Genomic DNA, 21,024 nt, shown 5'->3' with positions numbered 1-21,024 from the left:
TGGTCACAGAACTAAGATCCTGCAAGCCGAGTGGCCAAAAGAGGATTTGGAATAGCCATGCATTTTTTCTTTTCATTCATGTGATCATTACACGACATCTCTTCAGCAAGGCCTCCTGCGTGACAAGCTTGCGAAGATGGTGTCCCCGCCAGGCAGGACCTTGCAGACAGTGACAGTGGAGTGTGATTAAGGGTCGTCATAAAGGCGTGTGCACAGTGCTGTGGCCCTGGGGAGCCTCGGGAGGAGGTGAGCTTTGAGCTACAGCAGAAGGACAGACAGAGGAGTGGGAAGCATAGTCCTGGCAAAAGGGCGGCAGGCGAGGAGGCAGCCGTCCCGAGAGAGCACGGGGAGGCCCAGAGAGCTGGAGGCACCTGTAGCCCCCCAAGCCTGGTGGTGGGGCGCCCCCAAAGGGTTTCACTCATGGTGGGGACAGGTCATTTGTGAGGTTCTAGAACACTGAGGTGTGGAGGGTGGGTCAAAGACGTGAGACCTAGAGGCAGAGAAACTCCCACTGGTCCCAGTGACAGATGGGGAGGCCTGAGCCAGATCCCGCACGGGAGCAGGATGGAAGAGGACGGCTCACCTGGAAAGGACCAGGACTTTGGACGCAGACAGACCCTGGCTGCTGGAGTGCAGCTCCAGGCCGAAATCCTACATGAGGCCTTTCACGCCGACCGCAGGAATCACAAGACAGGGCGGTGTGGTTTTCTGGGGAGCATCACAGTCAAGGACTCAGACCAGCCCAGGGACCTCCTTGTGTGGCCTCAGCTCAGGTGCTCTCTAGGGGCTTCGCCAACACCTCCTTACTGGGGGCGTGGGCTGAGACCCTTCCTCCTCTTTGATGTCGTACCTTTCACTCCCAGCGCTTCTCTCCCTGCCTTCCCCCACTCCCCACCCCACTCCCACTGTCCATAAAGAGGCAGGAGACTGTGTCATCTGACCCTCCCCAGTGCTGTTGCATTGGGGAAAATGGACCCCTGGGGAGCTGGCGCCTCTTTCTGCCTCTCAGACAGTAGCGCTCAGTGAATAAAGACCGACTGTTCTTTCAGGTTGGTTCATCGTCATCGTCCTCACTGACCACCTCAACACCTGGCAGCCCGGCAGTGAGACAAAGGTGTGTCATTGCCCACTCACTTTTAAACAGTTCTGAAGCTGCCTGCTGGCTTTCCATTTCTGCCTAAGGTCCCGAATAATTCAGCCTTTCCCCACAGATTCTGCTCTCCTACCTGTATTCTTTTTCTTTCTTTCTTTCTTTCTTTTGTGGCTGTGCTGGGTCTTCGTTGGGGGCTTCTTTAGTTGTGGCACACGGGCTGCAGAGCTCGCAGGCTCAGTAGTTGCAGTGTGTGGGCTTAGTTGCCCCGAGGGCTGTGGGATCTTAGTTCCCCGACCAGGGTTCAGACCTGCATCCCCTGCATTGGAAGGCAGATTCTTAACCACTGGACCATCAGGGAAGTCCCACCTGTATTATTGAAATTGTCCTTTTTCTGAAGTCATTCCAGTTCTGACATATCTCTTTTTAAATGTTGAAGCCAAAAGTTACATGATCTCTAAAGGCCTGACCAAAGCAACCGAGGGGCAGATAAGCAATCTGTTCTCAGGTGTGTCGTATTCCTGTTGGAGGAGCGGGATAGAGCACAGGGTTTTGTTGCTGACTTCTTTCCAGAGCTTGTTTTTGGTTTTTTTTTTTTGGTTTTTTTTTTGCGGTACGCGGGCCTCTCACTGCTGTGGCCTCTCCCGTCGCGGAGCACAGGCTCCAGACGCGCAGGCTCAGCGGCCATGGCTCACGGGCCCAGCCACTCCGCGGCACGTGGGACCCTCCCGGACCAGGGCATGAACCCGCGCCCCCTGCATCGGCAGGCGGACTCCCAACCACTGCGCCACCAGGGAAGCCCTAGAGCTTGTTTTTTAAAGCCACCAGTCCCCCAAAAAAAGGGAATTCCCTGGCAGTCCAATGGTTAGGACTCGGCGCTCTCACAGCCTGGGCCCCAGGTTCGATCACTGATCAGGGAACTAAGATCCCGCAAGCCATGCAGCGCAGCCATAAAGAAAAAGCCACCAGTCATCTCTTCTGTTCTTGCATTGATATCGTGTATCGTACTTAACTTTTGGTGGGTGGCCCCATGGGCTCATTCAAGCCGTATTTACTGAACGCTTTGCTTGTGGAGCAGGTCCTGTTCTGGGACCTGAAGCTAGTGCTGAACAAGACAGAGAGGATCCTCCTCGCTAAACCCTTCCTTTCTGGTAGAGGGGATAAAGAAAAGACAAGTAAAGAAATAAACACGGTGATTTTGGACAGCAATAAGTGCCAAGATGAAAATAAAACAACCATGTCCTAGAGAGTGACTGGGAGAGGGGAGTCAGGGAAATGTTGGGGGGAGTAGTGACTGATAAGAAGGGAACACCCATTCTTCCAAAGGAAGAGTGTTCTCTGCAAAGGGAACAGCAGGTACAAATATCTAAGGTTAGAAACCGCTTGACAGGTTTAAGAAACAGAAAATGAGAGAAGGCCAAGCGGAGGAGGAGGGCAGAGAAGTGGGCAGGGGCCTCTGAGCTGGCAGCACTTACATTTCATTGGAAGTGAGACAGGAAGATTCTTTTTTTTGCGGGGGGGCGGGGAGAGTGGGGAGATTTAGACAAAGGAGGAACATGATATGTTTTATGTTTGAAAAAAACTAATTCCAGTTGCTGCATGAAGAATACATGGCAAGGTAGGGAGCAAAAGTAGAAACCGGAAAACCAAGTAAGTTAGGAAGCTACTGTGGTTGGTGGGACTTCCTCACGCACTGGGCATAAGGTGTAAGGAGCCAGAGAAGGCGAAGAGGACTTCGGCTACTCCCAACAGACCTAATTTTTTTTATCAAGGTCAGGCAGTCCTATCCAATTTTGCAGGTTTTGCCACATGCAAAATGGGGGACAAAGAAATTATGTGCATTATTTCAGTTGATTTAAAATTTCTATGTTCAGAAGGCATTCAAGGCTCCAGGGCAGCAAAGATGCATAAGACACAGTCCCTGTTCCTAAGAGGCAGAAATAATATGGGTCAGTCATGAGCATTAAACAAATTAATATTTATAAAATGTTTACTACTCGCCAGGTGCTATTTTAAGCACTATACATAGGTGCACTATATATATATAGGTTAGATATTATTGTTATTACATTCAGCAGCAGCATCAGTCTTGAGAAGATGACGAACGGGATCCAGAGAGCCCCAAGGCAGAAAGATTGGCTCCCCGTCTTTTTTCTCTCTGCATTGCACTCTAATTTCTCCCAACCTACCTCCCAGTTCTCTTCAGCTGTGACAGTTCTTTTTCTTTTTTCTTCTTTTAAATATACAGAATCAGGGAATTCCCTGGTGGTCCAGTGGTTAGGACTTGGCGCTTTCACTGCTGTGGCTTGGGTTTAATCCCTGGTTAGGGAACTAAGATCCCGCAAGCTGTGCAGCACAGACAAAAAAAAAATATATATATATATACACATATATATATATATGTATATATATATATACATATATATATGTATATATATATATAGTCATTTTTATGCTGTCTTGTTTCTTCTCTTTTAATTCTTTTATATATTTAGATCTTTTGTGCATGGTTATTTTACATTCTGTATCTGATAAATCTAACATCTGAAATCTTTGGAGGGATAAATCTGTTGCTTTTGTTTCTCCTGAATCCATGGTGGCTCTTTTTTCATTGTGGGTCTGGTCGCTTTTTTTGTCGTGGGAATTTTTTTATTGGTTGCATTTAATCCCTGGAAAACCTGAAGATCCTGATTTGGGGGCGCTCCTTTAGAAAAGCCTGTAGTTACTCCTTCCAGACACAAGGTGGCGCTACCATCATGATAAATTAGTTTCTGGCGGGGGAAGGTGTCCCAGAGCTGAAGGACAGTGTGGTAGCAGGTGCCGTGGTTCACAGGAGCCCATCTTATTCTTAATTTTTTTCCCACCACAGGGAGAGGCAGTTTTCTTTGTAGGTTCCGTTTACTGGTGGGTGGAGGTTTTCTGGTCTACTCTTTCACTAAAGGTATAGCCCCTTCCAGGATCTTGACTTAATTTATCAATCTTGGGTTCAGCTACCTTAAAGTCTGGGCCAAAGCCTAGTCTTCTGTGTGTTTCTTTAATCTTCAAGGTTGCAGTGTTAGCATTTGCCCCAAGGGCTGCACAGTTCCAACACGCTGTTTACGCTCACTTCCTTGTTTTGAAGGGGTCTTTGGGAAGTTCCCTTACTTCTTGCAAAGTTAGCAATCGTTTTAAAATCATGTTTTAATGGTTTGGAACCTAGTTGCTTTAGACGCATGTAGCCCTCGTGTCACTATACATGTAAATTAGGTCTCCTGCAACTTCTCCTACTGTGATCGGTGCTGTAAAAATAAGTATAACATTTGATGACACGAATCCAATGAGACGCTACTTAACATGTTTGCCCAAGTTATAAACCCTTTATGTGGGACTTCCCTGGTGGCTCAGTGGTTAAGAATCCGCCTGCCAACGCAGGGGACACTGGGTCGAGCCCTGGTCCGGGAAGATCCCACATGCTGCGGAGAAACTAAGACCATGTGCCACAACTACTGAGCCCGCGTGCCCCAACTACTGAAGCCTGCGTGCCTAGAGCCTGTGCTCCACAACAAAGAGAAGCCACCACAATGAGAAGCCCACACACCACAACAAAGAGTAACCCCCGCTCACTGCAACTAGAGAAGGTCCATGCACAGCAACAAAGACCCAACGCAGCCAATAAATAAATAAATGTATTAAAAAAAAAAAAAAAACCTTTACGTGTGACCCTCAGACACCACCCCCATTTTCAACCTCAGAGCAGGTTCATTTACTATTTCCTAGCTCTCAGGGACTCCTCTCTGGGTCTCAAATAATGATGACCTCTAATAACATCTGTTAATTCCTTAAGGAATTTAACAGGCGTATTCTGAGTCCCTGCTGATGCACAAACATCTGGCTTTTTAAAATATCTTCGGTCATTTCCTGCCTGATCTTTGTTTGTCTTTCCATCCTCCTTTCCAAGAGGAGTGAGTTGTTTTCTCACTAATCATGCCACGCTTAACTCTCACCTCACTGCAGCACTGTTCTCCGGGCCCTACTAGCAGCCCCTGCCATAGGCCAGTGGAAGCAACTCAGGCCTGGGACTGCATGGCCCGAGGGGTGCCGGCCATTCTCTCTGGTTCTAATGAGGTGCATAAAGAAAAGGAGCTCCAGCCCCTGCACAGATGCCTCTGGACAGAACCAGAGAGAGGAGACAGAAACCCATGCCCAGCAGTGAAAAGGCAAGCTTACAGGCAACATTTCTGCCCCCAAAAGGATTTAATTAAAACAAAATCAGAAAAGGATTTTAAAATGTTATTCTCTTGCTAACTGGTAATGTGGTGAGAAATGACAAACTACAGAGGACCACTCTGACCTACTGATCCCTCCTTGCCCCGTTTCTAAGAGCCACCTTCTGTTTCACATGCATACTGCTTGCTCCCTTTGAACCAGCCACCAACTCCCCTGAGATGTTCCAGTGACTGCTCCCCAGCACTTCTGTGTCCGGCCTAAAATCCCTGGTACCGTGGTGCTTCTGGACCGGCCACTGGGGCCCAAAGATGGACCAGTTGGAAGGGATCTCAGAGGAAAATGGGGCACAGAAAGGGCAGTGACTGTCTCAGACAGACCTTGTTCTTTCTCACCAGGAACGTAGGCTTCCTGGATCTGTGCAGGAGTTGAGGCCACCAGAACTGGAGTCTGAGTCACTTCCATCAGACTCATAACTTCCTCAGCTAGAATGGGCAGTGTATTTCTTCTATTAGAAGCATCCAAGGACTTCCCTGGTGGTCCAGTGGGTAAGACTCCATGCTCCCAATGCAGGGGGCCCGTGTTTGATCCCTGGTGGGAGAACTAGACCCTGCATGCCGCAACTAAGAGTCCGCATACTGCAACTAAGACGTTCGCATGTCTCGGGGCTTCCCTGGTGGCGCAGTGGTTGGGAGTCCGCCTGCTGATGCAGGGGACACGGGTTCGTGCCCCGGTCCGGGAGGATCCCACATGCTGCGGAGCGGCTGGGCCCGTGAGCCATGGCCGCTGAGCCTGCGCGTCCGGGGCCTGTGCTCCGCAACGGGAGAGGCCACAGCAGTGAGAGGCCCGCGTGCCACAAAAAAAAAAAAAATGTTCGCATGTCTCAATGAAGCTCCCGTGTGCTGCAACTAAGACCCAGCGCAGCCAAAATAAATAAATAAAATAAATAATAAATATATTTTTAAAAGAAGCATCCAGAACACCATTTCTTTTTTTTTCTTTAACATCTTTATTGGAGTATAATTGCTTTACAATGTTGTGTTAGTTTCTGCTTTATAACAAAGTGAATCAGCTATACGTATACATATATCCCCATATCTCCTTCCTCTTGCGTTTCCCTCCTACCCTCCCTATCCCACCCCTCTAGGTGGTCACAAAGCACTGAGCTGATCTCCCTGTGCTATGCGGCTGCTTCCCACTAGCTATCTTTTTTTTTTCTTTTTTTTCTTTTTTTTTTTTCGGTATGCGGGCCTCTCGCTGCTGTGGCCTCTCCCGTTGCGGAGCACAGGCTCCGGACGCGCAGGCTCAGCAGCCATGGCTCACGGGCTTAGCCGCTCCATGGCATGTGGGATCTTCCCAGACCAGGGCACAAGCCCGCGTCCCCTGCATCGGCAGGCCGACTCTCAACCACTGCGCCACCAGGGAAGCCCACTAGCTATCTATTTTACATTTGGTAGTGTATATAAGTCCATGCCACTGTCTCACTTCGTCCCAGCTTACCCTTCCCCCTCCCTGTGTCCTCAAGTCCATTCTCTACATCTTTATTCTCTGAATCTTTATTCCTGTCCTCCCCCTAGGTTCTTCATAACCTTTTTTTTTTTTTTTTTTTTTTAGATTCCATATATATGTGTTAGCATACGGTAATTGTTTTTCTCTTTCTGACTTACTTCACTCTGTATGACAGACTCTAGGTCCATCCACCTCACTACAAATAACTCAATTTCGTTTGTTTTTATGGCTGGGTAATATTCCATTGTATATATGTGCCACATCTTCTTTATCCATTCAGCTGTCGATGGACACTTAGGTTGTCTCCATGTCCTGGCTATTGTAAATAGAGCTGCAATGAACATTGTGGTACATGGCTCTTTTTGAATTATGGTTTTCTCAGGGTATATGCCCAGTAGTGCGATTGCTGGGTCGTATGGTAGTTCTATTTTTAGTTTTTTAAGGAACCTCCATACTGTTCTCCATAGTGGCTGTGTCAATTTACATTCCCACCCACATTGCAAGAGGGTACCCTTTTCTCCACACCCTCTCCAGCATCTATTGTTTGTAGATTTTTTTTTGGCTACATTGGGTCTTTTTTGTTGCTGCGCGTAGGCTTTCTCTAGTTGCAGTGAGCAGGGGCTACTCTTTGTTGCGGTGCCTGGGCTTCTCATTGCGGTGGTTTCTCTTGTTGCGGAGTGTGGGCTCTAGGCGTGCGGGCTTCAGTAGTTGTGGCACACGGGCTCAGTAGTTGTGGCTCACGGGCTGTAGAGTGCAGGCTCAGTAGTTGTGGCACACGGGCTTAGTTGCTCCGCAGTGTGTGGGATCTTCCCAGACCAGGGCCCGAACCCGTGTCCCCTGCATTGGCAGACGGAGTCTTAACCACTGCGCCACCAGGGAAGTCCTGTTTGTAGATTTTTTGATGATGGCCATTCTGACCAGTGTGAGATGATATCTCATTGTAGTTTTGAGTTGCATTTCTCTAATGATTAATGATGTTGAGCATTCTTTCATGTGTTTGTTGGCAAACTGTATATCTTCTTTGGAGAAATGTCTATTTAGGTCTTCTGCCCATTTTTGGATTGGGTTGTTTGGATTTTTTTGATATTGAGCTACATGAGCTACTTGTAAATTTTGGAGATTAATCCTTTGTCCGTTGCTTCATTTGCAAATATTTTCTCCCATTCTGAGGGCTGTGTTTTCGTCTTGTTTATGGTTTCCTTTGCTGTGCAAAAGCTTTTAAGTTTCATTAGGTCCCATTTGTTTATTTTTGTTTTTATTTCAATTTCTCTAGGAGGTGGGTCAAAAAGGATCTTGCTGTGATTTATGTCATAGAGTGCAGAACACCATTTCTTAAACTTTAAAGTGTGTAAAAGTCACAGGGACAGTTTTGTACAATGCAGATCCCCAGGCCCCAACCTCAGAGATTCTGATTCTGTCAATCCAGGGTGGGGCCTGGGATTCTGCATTACTAACCCCCTCTAGGAAGTCCTCATGCTACTGCTCCATGGACCACTCTGGGATCACCCCTGACCTTGAAATGGGCAGACCGTTACCTACTGTGTTAGTTTGGGTGAAGGCTACAGAGACGTCAGAAGGCAACAGCCCAGGGTGGACAGTCAGCTGTGCTCCCAGAGTCCCTGGGTTCCAGGTGTCTCCTGTATCCTCAGCAGTGGCCCCCAGGGGTCACCATTTCCAGCCAACAGCCAGGAGTCTCCTTTTAAGCCAGCGATGGGCAATTTGCAAGCGTCACTTTTGCTCTCATTTCTCTAGCAAGAACCCAAGCACAAGTTCCCACTGAGGGGAACGTAGCCTCGCTCTGCAGCCACATGCCCTGCGGCCACGCTATGACGATGGAAGCAGGGAAGAATGCCACCGTCTGTGACACACGATCCAGTAAACAAGAGCTCCGAGGAGTACGTGGGGAGGCTGATGCTGTACGTCGAGCCCGCGTGAAATTGAACTTAGGTGACTCGTGGGGGACTGTCACAAGCCCCAGGTAGAGCAGGGTAGCAGAGCAACGAGGCTCTGGAGGTGGAGGCTCAGATGCCTCCAAGTGAGCTGTGTGACATACCAGCCGTGCGACCCGGGGTGGGTTACATACTGTCCCTGAGCCGAGGCTGCCTCCTGTGTAAACTGTGATGATAACACCGTGATGCTTGGAGTCCCAGTAAATGGCAGGAGTGCCAGGCGTTCAGGTCACCCTGAGGGGGGCCCAGTTTGACCTCGACCACATCAGGACATGAGTGAGTACAAACTCTGCTCACTTTATTGCCAATTAAGTGAACAATTTCAGCCAGTTTTTAATTCCCGTTTAGCAGTTAAGACGGGTAAAGAAAACAAGTGCCATTGATGGGCAAGGCAGACACTACGGCACTGGAGGCCCTGAGAGGGGCCTGGACAGGCGATGGAGACCGGGGTGTGGTGATTGGATTCGGAGCCAGAGGCCGGGAGTGCACTTCATTTAATAAGCACTTACTGGGCTGCTTCGAGCATTGGGCTCCGTGCCGGGAAACGATCAGAAGATGACCCCTGACCTCAGAGAGCACCCAGTCTAACTGGGAAGCTGAGAAGTAAACCCACAACCACAATAAAGCACAGGTGAGGGCTATGATCAAGGCATGGGGGCGAGCAGAGAGGTCTGCAGACCCCAGAGTCAGTTCTGGGCAGGAGGGGGTGAGCAGAGGAAGGGCTCCAGGAGACAGTGCTCAGCCTGGGTTGGAGCCGCTCAGCCCCAGGGATGCGGGAGTCACCCTGCAGACACTGTCCACTGCTGGCCCAGAGGGAACGGACCTTCTAGGTGGGAGGCGAGGGCACAGCTTGTTCAGGGACCTCAAGCAGGACTGGGCTGCCTGAGAACAGAGGGAGAAGCAAGCTGGGGGGAAGGAGAGGCCAGGAGGAGGGGGAGTTTGGGCTTTTCCCTGAGGGTGACGGAGCCACTGAAGGATTCTGGACTAGAGGAGACCGGGCTACTCTCAAGTCATGCGGGGAGAGGTTTGAAAGGAAGTGAAGGGGGAGGCAGGTGAGGATGTGTCACTGGAATCCAGGGAGCTAGGCGGTCAGCACCAGGCAGCTACGCAGAGGCTCTGCCAGTGTGCGGACTGGAATGTCACCAGCGCCACTGGCCGAGTTTACTTCCCAGACTCAGAAAGCAAAGGAATCAAGGTACTTGCTGCTAGGAGGCCCACGCCAGCCTTGGAATCCGGGTGGAGTCCAGGTCCCCAGGCCTCCAGCTCCCCGAGGCGTCTCCCCGGCCCCCTCTGCGTGCTGGAGGTGCCTTGTTTTTGTTTTTGTTTTTTTGCGGTATGCGGGCCTCTCACTGTTGTGGCCTGTCCCGTTGCGGAGCACAGGCTCCGGACGCGCAGGCTCAGTGGCCATGGCTCATGGGCCCAGCCGCTCCGCGGCATGTGGGATCTTCCCAGACCGGGGCACGAACCTGTGTCCCCTGCATCGGCAGGCGGACTCTCAACCACTGAGCCACCAGGGAAGCCCTGGAGGTGCCTTGATAAAGAGGGGCTCAGCCTCTCGCATCAGAATCACAAGCTGGTGCTTTCAACTTGGCCTCCAATCTGGGCAGGTGGGCGGTGGTCTCACTGGGGAGCTCGTCACCCAGCCAGGCTCATCCCCGGGAGTGGAGGAGGTACTCGTAGCTGAGGAAGGTGACGGTGTTGACGGGAAAGGCACGGGCACTGTTGATGCTGAGCCCCTGGAAGAAGACCCCCAGCCCTTCCCGCCGGGCACTGCTCACCATGCAGTCCAGCAGCCCCTGGTGCACCCTCTGCCTCAGCCCCGCCATCTGCATCCGGGACTTGATCACGGCTAAGGGGGTGGCTGTGACCCAGGAGGTGACGCCGGCAAAGCCCCCTGCCACCAGCACTGTGCCCGAGCCTGGGGTAGAGGAACTGGGGGTGAGGGGGGTCAGACTGAGGAACGAAGCATCCTCCCGCATCCGCAGGCTCCCTCCCCATCCTCCAGGGCTCAGTCCAGCTCCCCTCCCCCACTCCTCTCTGTCCTCCACCCTCTCACGCCACTTTGCTTACTGGGGTTCTGGCCATCCGGTGTGAATTGGCAACACAGCCATTCGTAGGTGACGAAATAGATTCCCAGGGTGGGGTTGTCCCGCAGCGTCAGGGCCCAGGCTCCCTGTATCAGCCCCCGGGGCCCCTCGGCCTAGAAGATGGAGGCCGCGCAGTGCACGGGCCCCTGGTACTGGGGTGGGGGGCTCCCTGACTTCCCCTTGGGCTCTGTCTGGTTTTGTAGCCAGACTTTGATGAGGTCAAAAGGGGCCAAGCAGTAGGCCTGTAGGGAAAGAAGCATGAAGGGCCTGGGTGGAGCTTTGGACGGGAACAGTCCCTCCCTCTGATCTTAATGGGGGGGGGGAGGCAGTGGGCAGACAGGGCAGCATCTTCCTTCAGAATCTCGCCCGCTCTCAGCCTCTCCCACGCGTAGTGGGGGATGGGCCAGAGCCCCCTCCCTTAGCATCAGGCCCCTGACAGCAAGGGACACTGCCCCTCCCCTCGGCCGAACTTGCTGGCATGCATGCGATGCTTAAGAAAGGGAGTTCCCTGGCAGTCCAGGTAGGGCTGGGCGCTTTCATTGCAGTGGCTCAGGTTCAAAAAAAAAAAAGGATTCAGTCTTTCAGTCTGTGCCCAAGAAACAGCAGGGGAATGACCCCTCCCCAGGGGTAAGGAGGGCACCTCAACTTCATAGATTCCCCCTTCCCCACCTCCTGCAGGACACCTCTCAGAGGCCCCTGGGTGGAGAAGCACCTCTCGCAAACCCCCAAGCACTAGTGTCCCAGCAGAAGGTGGGTGACAGGGTGGGATCTGTGGGTCCTTGAACTTTATCACCTGGCTGGGGCAGACAGGACACAGATTTGGGGTAATGTTGGTACTGGGGACGTGGAGGGAGGTTGTGGGGAGGGGCCGAGGTGTGGGTCAGGGACGCAACTAGGTCAAGGTCAGCTGTGAAAGTTCAGGTGAGAATTGAGGTCCAAGCTGAGGTTAGCATATCATTTATGGACTTATGTGGTTTTTGTTTTTTTCCTTCCGTGGAAGGTACACAAGCTCAGTTCCTCAGCCCTGGAGATGGCTGATGGCGGTGGAGGCTGGCGGTTGGCTCCGGTGATCTTTAGAGGGTGACAGTTTGCTTATTTCCTCCCCTGCAGGAAGGGCAGTGGGCTGGGGTCCCCCCCTGTGAGATGGCTTCCTGATGCCACCCTGCCAGCAGAGCCTGCGGGCAGTGCTGAGCTGAGGGCTGCTCCAGAGCGGTGAGCTCCTGGGGGTGAGAAAATGGCTGGGCGGGCTACGGCCCCTCCCCTTCCCATCCTGTGCCCACAGGGGCAGTGGGGACATCAGACATTGCTGCTGTGTACAATGATGTCAGCCTTAGCTGAGTCAGAAGCAACTTTTGTACACAAGAGAGGTTGTCATTCCCTGCCCCGTGCTACAGAGTCTTCCTCGTCATCTCCACGTGAAAATACATTTTCCGTTCCAAGACCCTGTTAACCAGAGCCGTGCGCTTGGCGGCAAACGGGGCTCCAGCTGGTCCCTGGACCCCATCCCCATCAGTGACCCGACAGGCCCCAGTTCTGCCATCTGTTCTGCTTTCGAGGAGCCAGAGGGGAGGAGGACGGAGGAGCTGGGCCCGGCTGAGCCTGACTCAGGCCCCTGAGCCTGGGGGCTCCTTCTCGTCGTTGTTTTTGTGGGGTGCAGGTCTCAGGGCTTGGGAAATATGCAGGCATGAGCCCCACACAAGGGGCAAAAGCAAAGCCAGGGCCTTTTGGGTCTCATGAATGATTAATTCATTTGGTGAGCCCTAACTCTGTCCTTGCTCTCTGCCTTGGGATGTGTACAGGAGCATCAGGGCAGGTGTCGAGCAGAGGGTGACCTAGGGCACTGGCTGGATTGTGGGACGGAGCCAGGTGCATGCCCTCTGCCTCTGAGCTCAGGCCCTCACTTAGCTGGGGATCCCCCTGGTGCCTGGAGGCCCCTCTTCCCTCTACCCCAACCCTCGAAAGCCCAGTCCTTAAGCACTGAGAACAAAGCCCAGAACCAAATGATTAGAGTCACTTAATGATTATAACACCCTGAGCCTCTCCCAGCGAGATTTGTGGACAGGCCCCGGGTGAGGCTCACAGATGGAAGCAGACCCCTCCAGAGGTGGGCAAGCCCTGCCAGCCTCAGAGGGTGACATCAACTGCTTCTCCATCACGTCCTCTTGGCACTGTCTCCCCACCCCCAACAGCTCTCTCTACCTTTTTTGCCCCCTCTGTTCTCCATGACCCTCCCCTCCAGACCTGCAGCCTGGAAGGCCACAGCTCAGCCATCAGGGTCACAGGGAGCAGCCAGGAGCAAGCCATTCTCCCACAGCAACTCGTGTTCCCCTCGAGAAGGCCTGGGGTCTGCAGCCGTGGGTGGCCAGAGGGGGCTGGGAGGGAAAGGAGGGAACTGGCCATCACTGTGCCTGTGCCTGTGTATGTGACCACGAGCACGTGCGCTTGCCCCAGTGTGTGCACGTGCCCCCATGCTGCCCCCTCACCCGCAGGAACCCCCCTGTGCAGCTGCCTATGAAGACGTGCGTATAGCTGGGCGGCTGGGCCCGCCGCTCCTGGTGGGAGGTGGCTGTCAGTACCAGCAGGGCGCTGCTGTAGACCCCGAACAGGACAGAGTTTACCACAGCTATGCTGGCGATGGGGAAGCTCATTCCCTTGACGAAGCCCAGGGGCTGCAGAGAGACACCGGATGCTAGCTGGGCGGGTGCTGTGCGAGCCTCACCCTTGCCCTTTCTGGGCCTGGCAGGGCCTCCCCTGGCTGGAAACTGCTCCTGGGCCTGGCCACAGGGAGGAGGAAGCAGCCTAAGGCTGGGGGTGGCCTCAGCTCCACTTTGGGGGCATTTAGCTACTGCTCAGCCCCCCAGTGGCCCCAGATTTGGGTCTTCTTTCTCTCTTCCACGGGCAGAGCTCTGTGGGCGGGGAGGGGAGAAGGAAGCTAGCACCGACTGCCCAGAGGTCTCCCGCCCCTAAGCCCCGCAAAAAGCCAGTCACCCACCGACTCGTGGCGGTAAGTCTTGACCATACAATCAATGATGCCCCGATATGTGGTCTGGGTCTGCAGCCGCACCTGGACAGGGAGGACAGAGCAGGTGGGCAGGCTGGGCATCCTGCCCAGCTCATCCCTCGGCTCCTCTGAGTGGGCTGCCCGCAGGGCAGGAGAAGCGGGAGAGAGCCTCCGTCAGCCAGGCCCTGCTTTCTCCCTGATGTCTGGTTCAGGCGACGTCTTTCATTCCTCGGGTGCCCCCTAGACCCACCTTTACAGTGTCAAAGGGGTGTCCCAGGACCAAGCCCAGAGCTCCTGTGGTGACAAGAAGGTGCTATGAGTGAGGACCCTCGGGCCAGGCCGAGGAAGCAAGTTTGTATCCATAGGGGAGCGGGATTCAGGCAGGAGAAAGCGGGGCAGGGCTTGCCTGCCAGAGTCCAGAGAAACGCCAGCTGCCCCTTGCACCCTCCTCCACTCCAGGCACTGGGCTGGGAAGGTGTGGGGACAGGGGACAGCGGAGACAACCCTGGCCCTGCCTGGAGGGCGCACAGGCAGAAGGGAGGAGCCAACCCCAGATGCCCAGTGTCCTCGCCCAGACCTGACACCCGAGCATCTTGCTGACTTATCTAACTGGGGGGCTCCGGGGCTCCTGCCTCGCTGCCAGCTCTGTTCCCTCCTTCTGCTGTCCAGGGCAGGGCCTTGATGCAGGACCGGCCCTCCCAGCGTTCTGCCCTGTAGCCGGCAGTGCAGAGCTGGGGGCCCTTAGAGAAGTCTTTTTTTTTTTTTTAATTAATTAATTTTTTTTTTTGGCTGTGTTGGGTCTTTGTTGCTGTGCGTGGGCTTTTCCAGTTGCGGCGAGCGGGTACTACTCTTCCTTGCGGTGCGCAGGCTTCTCACTGTGGTGGCTTCTCTTGTTGCAGAGCACGGGCTCTACGCGTGTGGGCCTCAGTAGTTGTGGTGCACAGGCTCAGGAGTTGTGGCTCGCGGGCTCTAGAGCTCAGTCTCAGTAGTTGCGGCACACAGGCTTAGTTGCTCCGCGGCATGTGGGATATTCCCAGACCAGGGCTTGAACCTGTGTCCCCTGCATTGACAGGCGGATTCTCAACCACTGAGCCACCAGGGAGGCCCCCTTAGAGGAGTCTTACTGGCACCAGGGGAGGAGGTCCCAGCCCCCAGTGTCTCCCCACCTCCTGGTCCTGCCCTACATAGCGGATGCTGGTCCCCGAACTTTCGGTGAGGTCACAGCCCCGGGAGGCAGGTTCGGATGTCTCTTTCTTCAGAGAGAAGTGTCACCTGGACGCTGGACTGGGTCCACAGCACAGCTGGCCTCAGGGCACGTTGCCAGGTAGGGCAGAGGCCCAAAGGGGAATGCAGGACAGCAGGTGAGGTCAAAGGTGAACTTCCTTTCTGAGCCCCGGAGAGTGGCTCCGGCGGTGCAGGTGAGTCTGGGAGAGCACTCAGCATGGCACCTGGGCACTTGGCAGGTATCCAGGTTGTTGGGGGGCAGCCTGGGGACTGGGCAGAAGCACCCACCTCTCCTCTCCTCTCCAGCAACTCCCAGGAGGCTCCAGGACGGCTGGCTCTGGGTGCTCCAAGGCCGCCAGGACTTTGGCTTCAGCTCCTCCTACGTCACCCACCTTCCCCAGGAAATGACCCGTAATTGGGGTTACTATGACGGAAGGAAGAAAAGTGTCTCACCAGAGATCCAGCCGGTCACAAACTCCTCCACGGGCACTGTCTGGCAGGGGCGGGCACTGGTAGCTCCAGCAGAAGGGATGCTGGTGAAAGTGTAATTCCACCCTCCCCCTGACCCTGGACTGATAATCTGCTACTAATGTTTAACCCTGGGTGAGGGCCCAGTGCCAAGACCAGGACAGGAAGGGAGCCAACGCAGGCGGCCTGGTGGCCTGGAGCTGTGCAGAGCGTGAAATCTCACAGGGCAGGGAGGATGGCCCACGGTGGCCCAGCAATGGCCTCGCAGTGTGACTAGGCCTGGCAGCTGGGCTCAGGCCCTGGTGGGACCCCTCCAGGGCTGCCTCAGTCAGCCAGAGTTTAAGGAGCCAGCCCGGCCCGGCCCAAGCAAGGCCCGCGGCAGTGGGGCCTGGCCACGGGGAGGCAGGCCCAGCAGAGAGGAGTGACTCACCGGGGCCCAAAGCCGCCTTCTCCAGGGGTTGTTTACGACTGACTCCTCCGCGTGTGTCAGAAACAGCCTCCCTCGCCTTCCCCTCCCCATGCCTCTTTCCGGGGTAAGGCTGGAGACTCGGTGTACAAAGGGTGGTGTGTCTGTCTGCCTGGGGGTGACCAGGCTATGACTTCCCACTTCTCTTCAGACAACAACCCAAACTGACAGGACAGGGACCTGAATCCCTCCCTCCTCTCTGCTTCCTTAGACCAACTTCCTCTGTCGCCAGTTCATTAAATAAGTGCTATAGCATGAATGATTTTTTTAAAAATAAATTTATTTATTTATTTTTGGCTGCGTTGGATCTTCGTTGCTGCACACGGGCTTTCTCTGGTTGTGGCGAGCGGAGGCTACTCTTCGTCGCGGTGCACGGGCTTCTCATTGCGGTGTCTTCTCTTGTTGCAGAGCATGGACTCTAGGCGCGTGGGCTCAGTAGTTGTGGCTTGGGGGCTCTAGAGCACAGGCTCAGTTGTTGTGGCACACGGGCTCAGTTGCTCTGCGGCATGTGGGATCTTCCTGGACCAGTGCGCTCGAACCCGTGTTCCCTGCATTGGCAGGTGGATTCTTAACCACTGGGCCACCAGGGAAGTCCCAGCATGAATGATTATTCCACTCACCCTCTTGCTCTGTTAGGAGCTGAGTATGGTTAAATACAGTTACTCTTTGTTTTGAAAATGCTATTTTGTATCATTTAAACATTTGTTGCCACTTTGCTGTAAACCAGAAACTAACACAACATTGTAAATCAACTATACTTCAATTAAGAAAAAATTCATTGCCTCTTTTTATAAATCAGATGATTGCTCACCCGTTGTGTCTTCCGTTAAGTGTCTGGTACTTTTATTTTTCCTACTCTGTCATCCTTCTCTGCCCCAGAAGGGGGGCAGTGTACATGGAGTGGAAGCAGCACAGGCTTTGGCACCTTCTAAACCGGGTTCCAGTCTCAGCAGCCCCGGGCAGCCTGGTGACCTGTGACCAGGCACACACTTTGAGGTTCTCTGCTCCCATGTCATTTGGGAGGCTTGGGAGGTCATTAAAGGGGGTTTCCAGGTGTTGGTGTTGTTGAGGAAAATAATCGATACACAATGTATTACAGGAATTGAAAAGAGTTTTATTTGAGCCAAACTGAGGACTAGAGCCCGGAAGACAGCCTCTCAGGTAACTCTGAGGGACCGCTCCGGAGAAGCATGGTTTTCGGCACAGTTTTATGCCTTGTCAGAACAAAGAACATCAAACAAGTCAGGGAGACATTCCTTCATGGTTTCAAAAATACAGATCAGCACGTACATAGAGCGTCAGTATGGCCTTGGCGCCTGGGAAGTGAGACTTATCATCGAAGGAGCACCAGCATTGGCGTCCCAGGAAGAGAGGCACTTAATCTTCGATTTATTTATTTGGCTGTGCTAGCTCTTAGTTGCAGCCTGCAGGATTTTTAGTTGCGGCATGTGAACTCTTAACTGCGGCATGCGAGATTTAGTTCCCTGACCAGGGATCGAACCCGGGCCCCCTGCATGGGGAGTGTGGAGTCTTCGCCACTGGACCACCAGGGAAGTCCCTAATCTTTATTTATTTATTTATTTTTTTTGCGGTACGCGGGCCTCTCACTGCTGTGGCCCCTCCCGTCGCGGGGCACAGGCTCCGGACGTGCAGGCTCAGCAGCCATGGCTCACGGGCCCAGCCGCTCTGCGGCATGTGGGATCTTCCCAGACCGGGGCACGAACCCGTGTCCCCTGCATCGGCAGGCGGACTCCCAACCACTGCGCCACCAGGGAAGCCCCCTAATCTTTATTTTTAATGTGGACATTCTTTGCTTCTGGTCAATGCGCCCTTTTCTCTAATGATTAAAGCAGACGTACAGTGTATGCTTGGTAGGCCACAAACAGGCTGTTCCAGTTAGCATCACGTTCAAGTTAACTCAGGTATAAGCCATAACTCAGGTATAAGCCATAACTCAGGTATGAGCCATAACTCAGGTATGAGCCATAACTCAGGTATGAGCCATAACTCAGGTATGAGCCGTATAAGCCATAACTCAGGTATGAGCGTTTCCTTTGTTAGTGTCCACGTTCAGGACCACATCATCCAGGCCACGTTTCTGACTTTCTCTGGCAACCTCACATCGATTCCTATGACGTAAGGCCCGGGAGACAGCAGTGGTGGGGATGTGGTGGCAGGGTGGGATGCACACGTGCTACCGGAACACGGGGCAGGACAAGGGGGCAGACCCGTGGATGCAGGCAAGGTGCTGACTGCAGGTTTGGCTGCAAACGCAGAGAGAATGGCGGCGTACAGATGTACCACGTTCTTCACATCAACAGCCATAAAATATTCCGTCAGATTTCTATTCTCAGGAATGCTGGGAAGTTGGGGCCTGGGGTGGGGTTGAGGAGGAGGGGGTCTTCTCTCAAGGGCACGGAGATCCAGGGCTCAGGCACCACTGCCCAGAGAAAGCTGTGAAGTCCCCAAACGTGTCACCAACCCCTGGAGTTGCCTTGACCCCTCCCTTTCTCTCAACCTCACCACCATTCCGTGAGGAAACTGCGTTCATATTACCTTCCAAACGGATCCCGAATCCAACCCCTCCTCACCTCCTCCACTGCTACTGCCCTGGCCCACAGCCATCATCACCTCCACTTGGATTCCTGTCCACAGCTGGCCTCCCTGCCCCCACCCTGTCCCTCCCACCCACCCACTTCCCCTTCCAGTCTGTCCTCCACAGCAGTCAGATGACACAGTTGAAACTGAAGTAGACCATGTCTCTGCCCTGCTCCACACCCTGCAATGGCCCCATCCTGCTCAGACTCAAAACCAAAGCCTTCCAGGGACTTCCCTGGCAGTCCAGTGGTTAAGACTCCACGCTTCCACTGCAGGGGGCACAGGTTCCATCCCCGCTCGAGGAACTAAGATCCCGCAACCCACACGTCGCCATCAAAAAAAACCTAAAAAAACAAAAAGCCAAACCCTTCCTAGGCTCCAGGTGCCCTCGAGGTGCCACCCTGGCTTCCTTCTCTTCTTCCAACAGGCTCCCGCCCCCAGGCCTTCACCCTGGCTGCTCCCTCCTCCAGTCGGCCTCCTCTGGCCTGGGCTCAGACATCGCCTGCGCAGTGAGCCCGCCCTAACTGGCTCGCTGAATACTGCCATCTGCCCCACCTGCCCAGCATTCCAGGTGCCCCTTCCCTGGCCCAACCTTTTCTTTCACTCATCACCTTCTGACACACTATGCAATTAACTTGTTGTCTGTCTGAGCAGGGATCTCTGGCTGTTTTGTCCACTAATGTTACCTTAAAGGCTTAGAACTACGTGTGGCACAGTGTAGGCAATGAAGGAGAAATGAATGCGTGGACAAGTGAGGGAACAGCATTAGTGAGCTGCCCTGCAGCCAGCCCTGGGTCTCCAATTCTCTGTCCCCATCTCCAATGGGCCCCAAAGAATGTAGAGTCCTCCAAATACCCCCAACCTGCCCCTCCAGATCTCTTACAGCTCTTAGTTTCCCATCAAATGCCCAAGGACCAGCCCTGCTGATGCTTCTCCTCTCCTGCTGCTGCCAAAGCAGAACACATCCACCCCCACCACATTCTCACGGGTAGACAAGTTCTAGGAAGCAGGGTTCCATCTCTGACCCCCTCCCCCTAGAGCTGCCCAGGGCCCTAAGGGCTGCCCCCAAAGACCTTCCCGAGTACTGGTCTCTCGCAGAGGGCTGGGCTGTTATCCTAGCTCTGCAGCTCATTCTCTCCTGAGTGACGCTGGGCAATCCCTCTGTGGGCCTTTACTGTTTGCAAAAGTAAAGGACCAGCCCAGCAGATTGCTGAGTCTAAGGCCTCTTGGCTCTAAAGGCCTTCAGGCTGCCCTGTCACTTCAGAATGGGTCCCACTCTCTTCTCTAATCCCACCACACCTCCGCAGTTCAAGGGAGACCCATTGCCACTCCCCAGAGGCTGGCAGAAGGGCAGCCCCACCCCTGACTAGCTCTTCTCCAATCCTCCAGCAAGATCCACCAGCTTGACCCTCTGTCTGCCGGAGCAAAGCTCCGATCTTGACATTCTGTAGCTCACGACCTCCAAAATGGCCTCACTGTCTGCTAAACACACCACAGCCCTACCCCTGGTGTTCATGCCTGCCCCCCCAGCCCCCCCCCCCCGCACCAGGTGCACCCCCGCCTTCCCACCTGCTGTGCTCTGATGGCCCAGGGCTTCCCTGGTGTCCTAACCATGCTCCCACACCTCCCGCTACCTGGAATGCCTTCAGGAGTCTCTTCCAGCGCCGCTCCTCGCTGGATCTGGGTTCCAGTCTCCTCACCACCACCACATGTACTGCCAGACGTCAGCTTTGTTACTGAACCTTTCTGATCCTGTTTTCTTATAAAATGGAAATATGATACTCACCTCTTAGTGTGTTATAAAGATTAAAGCACTTAGAAAAGGGTCCAGCACATCGTACATGCTCCGCAAATGGGAGCTACTATTGTTCTTATCTCCACTCCGAAGGTCCATGAGGATGACATGAGGAAACACACGGGAAAGGGCCCAGCATACAGCAGTTGCTCAGGAATTGAGGACGCTGCTCTTCCTGCTTGTGACATTTTATAGCTCTTAAGGCAATTCTGTCATCTTATGTAGCTTTAAACATGCATCTCTCGGGACTTCCCTGGTGGTCCAGTGGTTAAGACTCCGCACTCCCAATGCAGGGGGCCCTTGTGCCATCCCTGGTCAAGGAACTAGATCCCGCATGCCTCACGGTGCAGCCAAAAAACTAAATATTTAATTAAATAAATAAACATGCATCTCTCCTGGGCTTCTTTCCCTCTCCTCTCTCCCTCCACTCCCCAATGAAACCCCTGAGGGCAGGGGCCTCGTCTCACCCAGGTCTCCATCCCCTGCCCCAGCCCAGGCCACACACCCAGTAAGCACTCAACACACTGAACTGTGTTCACACTTCAGTCCAGCAGGTTTAGGGAGGCCACCAAGCCACTGCGGCCTGTCCCAGAGCTGAGAACCTGGAGGGAGATGCCGATTCCCACTGCTCACA

The 21,024-nt window shown here is 53.7% G+C and overlaps 2 protein-coding genes and 1 long non-coding RNA gene across 3 annotated transcripts in view; 1 reads left to right on the top strand and 2 right to left on the bottom strand.

Annotated features, from left to right (window-relative positions):
* The window catches only part of CDC42EP2 (CDC42 effector protein 2), a 111,196-nt gene that overhangs the window by 34,714 nt on the left and 55,458 nt on the right, over positions 1-21,024 (top strand). The window lies entirely within an intron of this gene.
* Positions 6,875-21,024, bottom strand: part of LOC125965126 (uncharacterized) — a 30,644-nt gene continuing 16,494 nt past the window's right edge. Inside the window, exon 2 of the long non-coding RNA XR_007478665.1 lies at positions 6,875-6,994. This is a non-coding gene — a long non-coding RNA (uncharacterized LOC125965126). The remainder of the gene's footprint in view (positions 6,995-21,024) is intronic.
* Positions 10,401-15,547, bottom strand: SLC25A45 (solute carrier family 25 member 45). Its single transcript, XM_004286892.2, is given in 6 exon segments — positions 10,401-10,669; positions 10,822-11,080; positions 13,322-13,507; positions 13,831-13,902; positions 14,090-14,133; positions 15,517-15,547. Coding segments are annotated over 4 exon segments (741 nt in total). The 5' UTR covers positions 13,858-13,902; positions 14,090-14,133; positions 15,517-15,547.

This window comes from Orcinus orca, chromosome 8 (genome assembly GCF_937001465.1).
Source record: "Orcinus orca chromosome 8, mOrcOrc1.1, whole genome shotgun sequence".
Lineage (NCBI taxonomy): Eukaryota > Metazoa > Chordata > Mammalia > Artiodactyla > Delphinidae > Orcinus > Orcinus orca.
The sequence above is the reverse complement of the archived record's forward strand: the minus strand, read 5'-3'. Positions and strand labels throughout refer to the sequence as shown.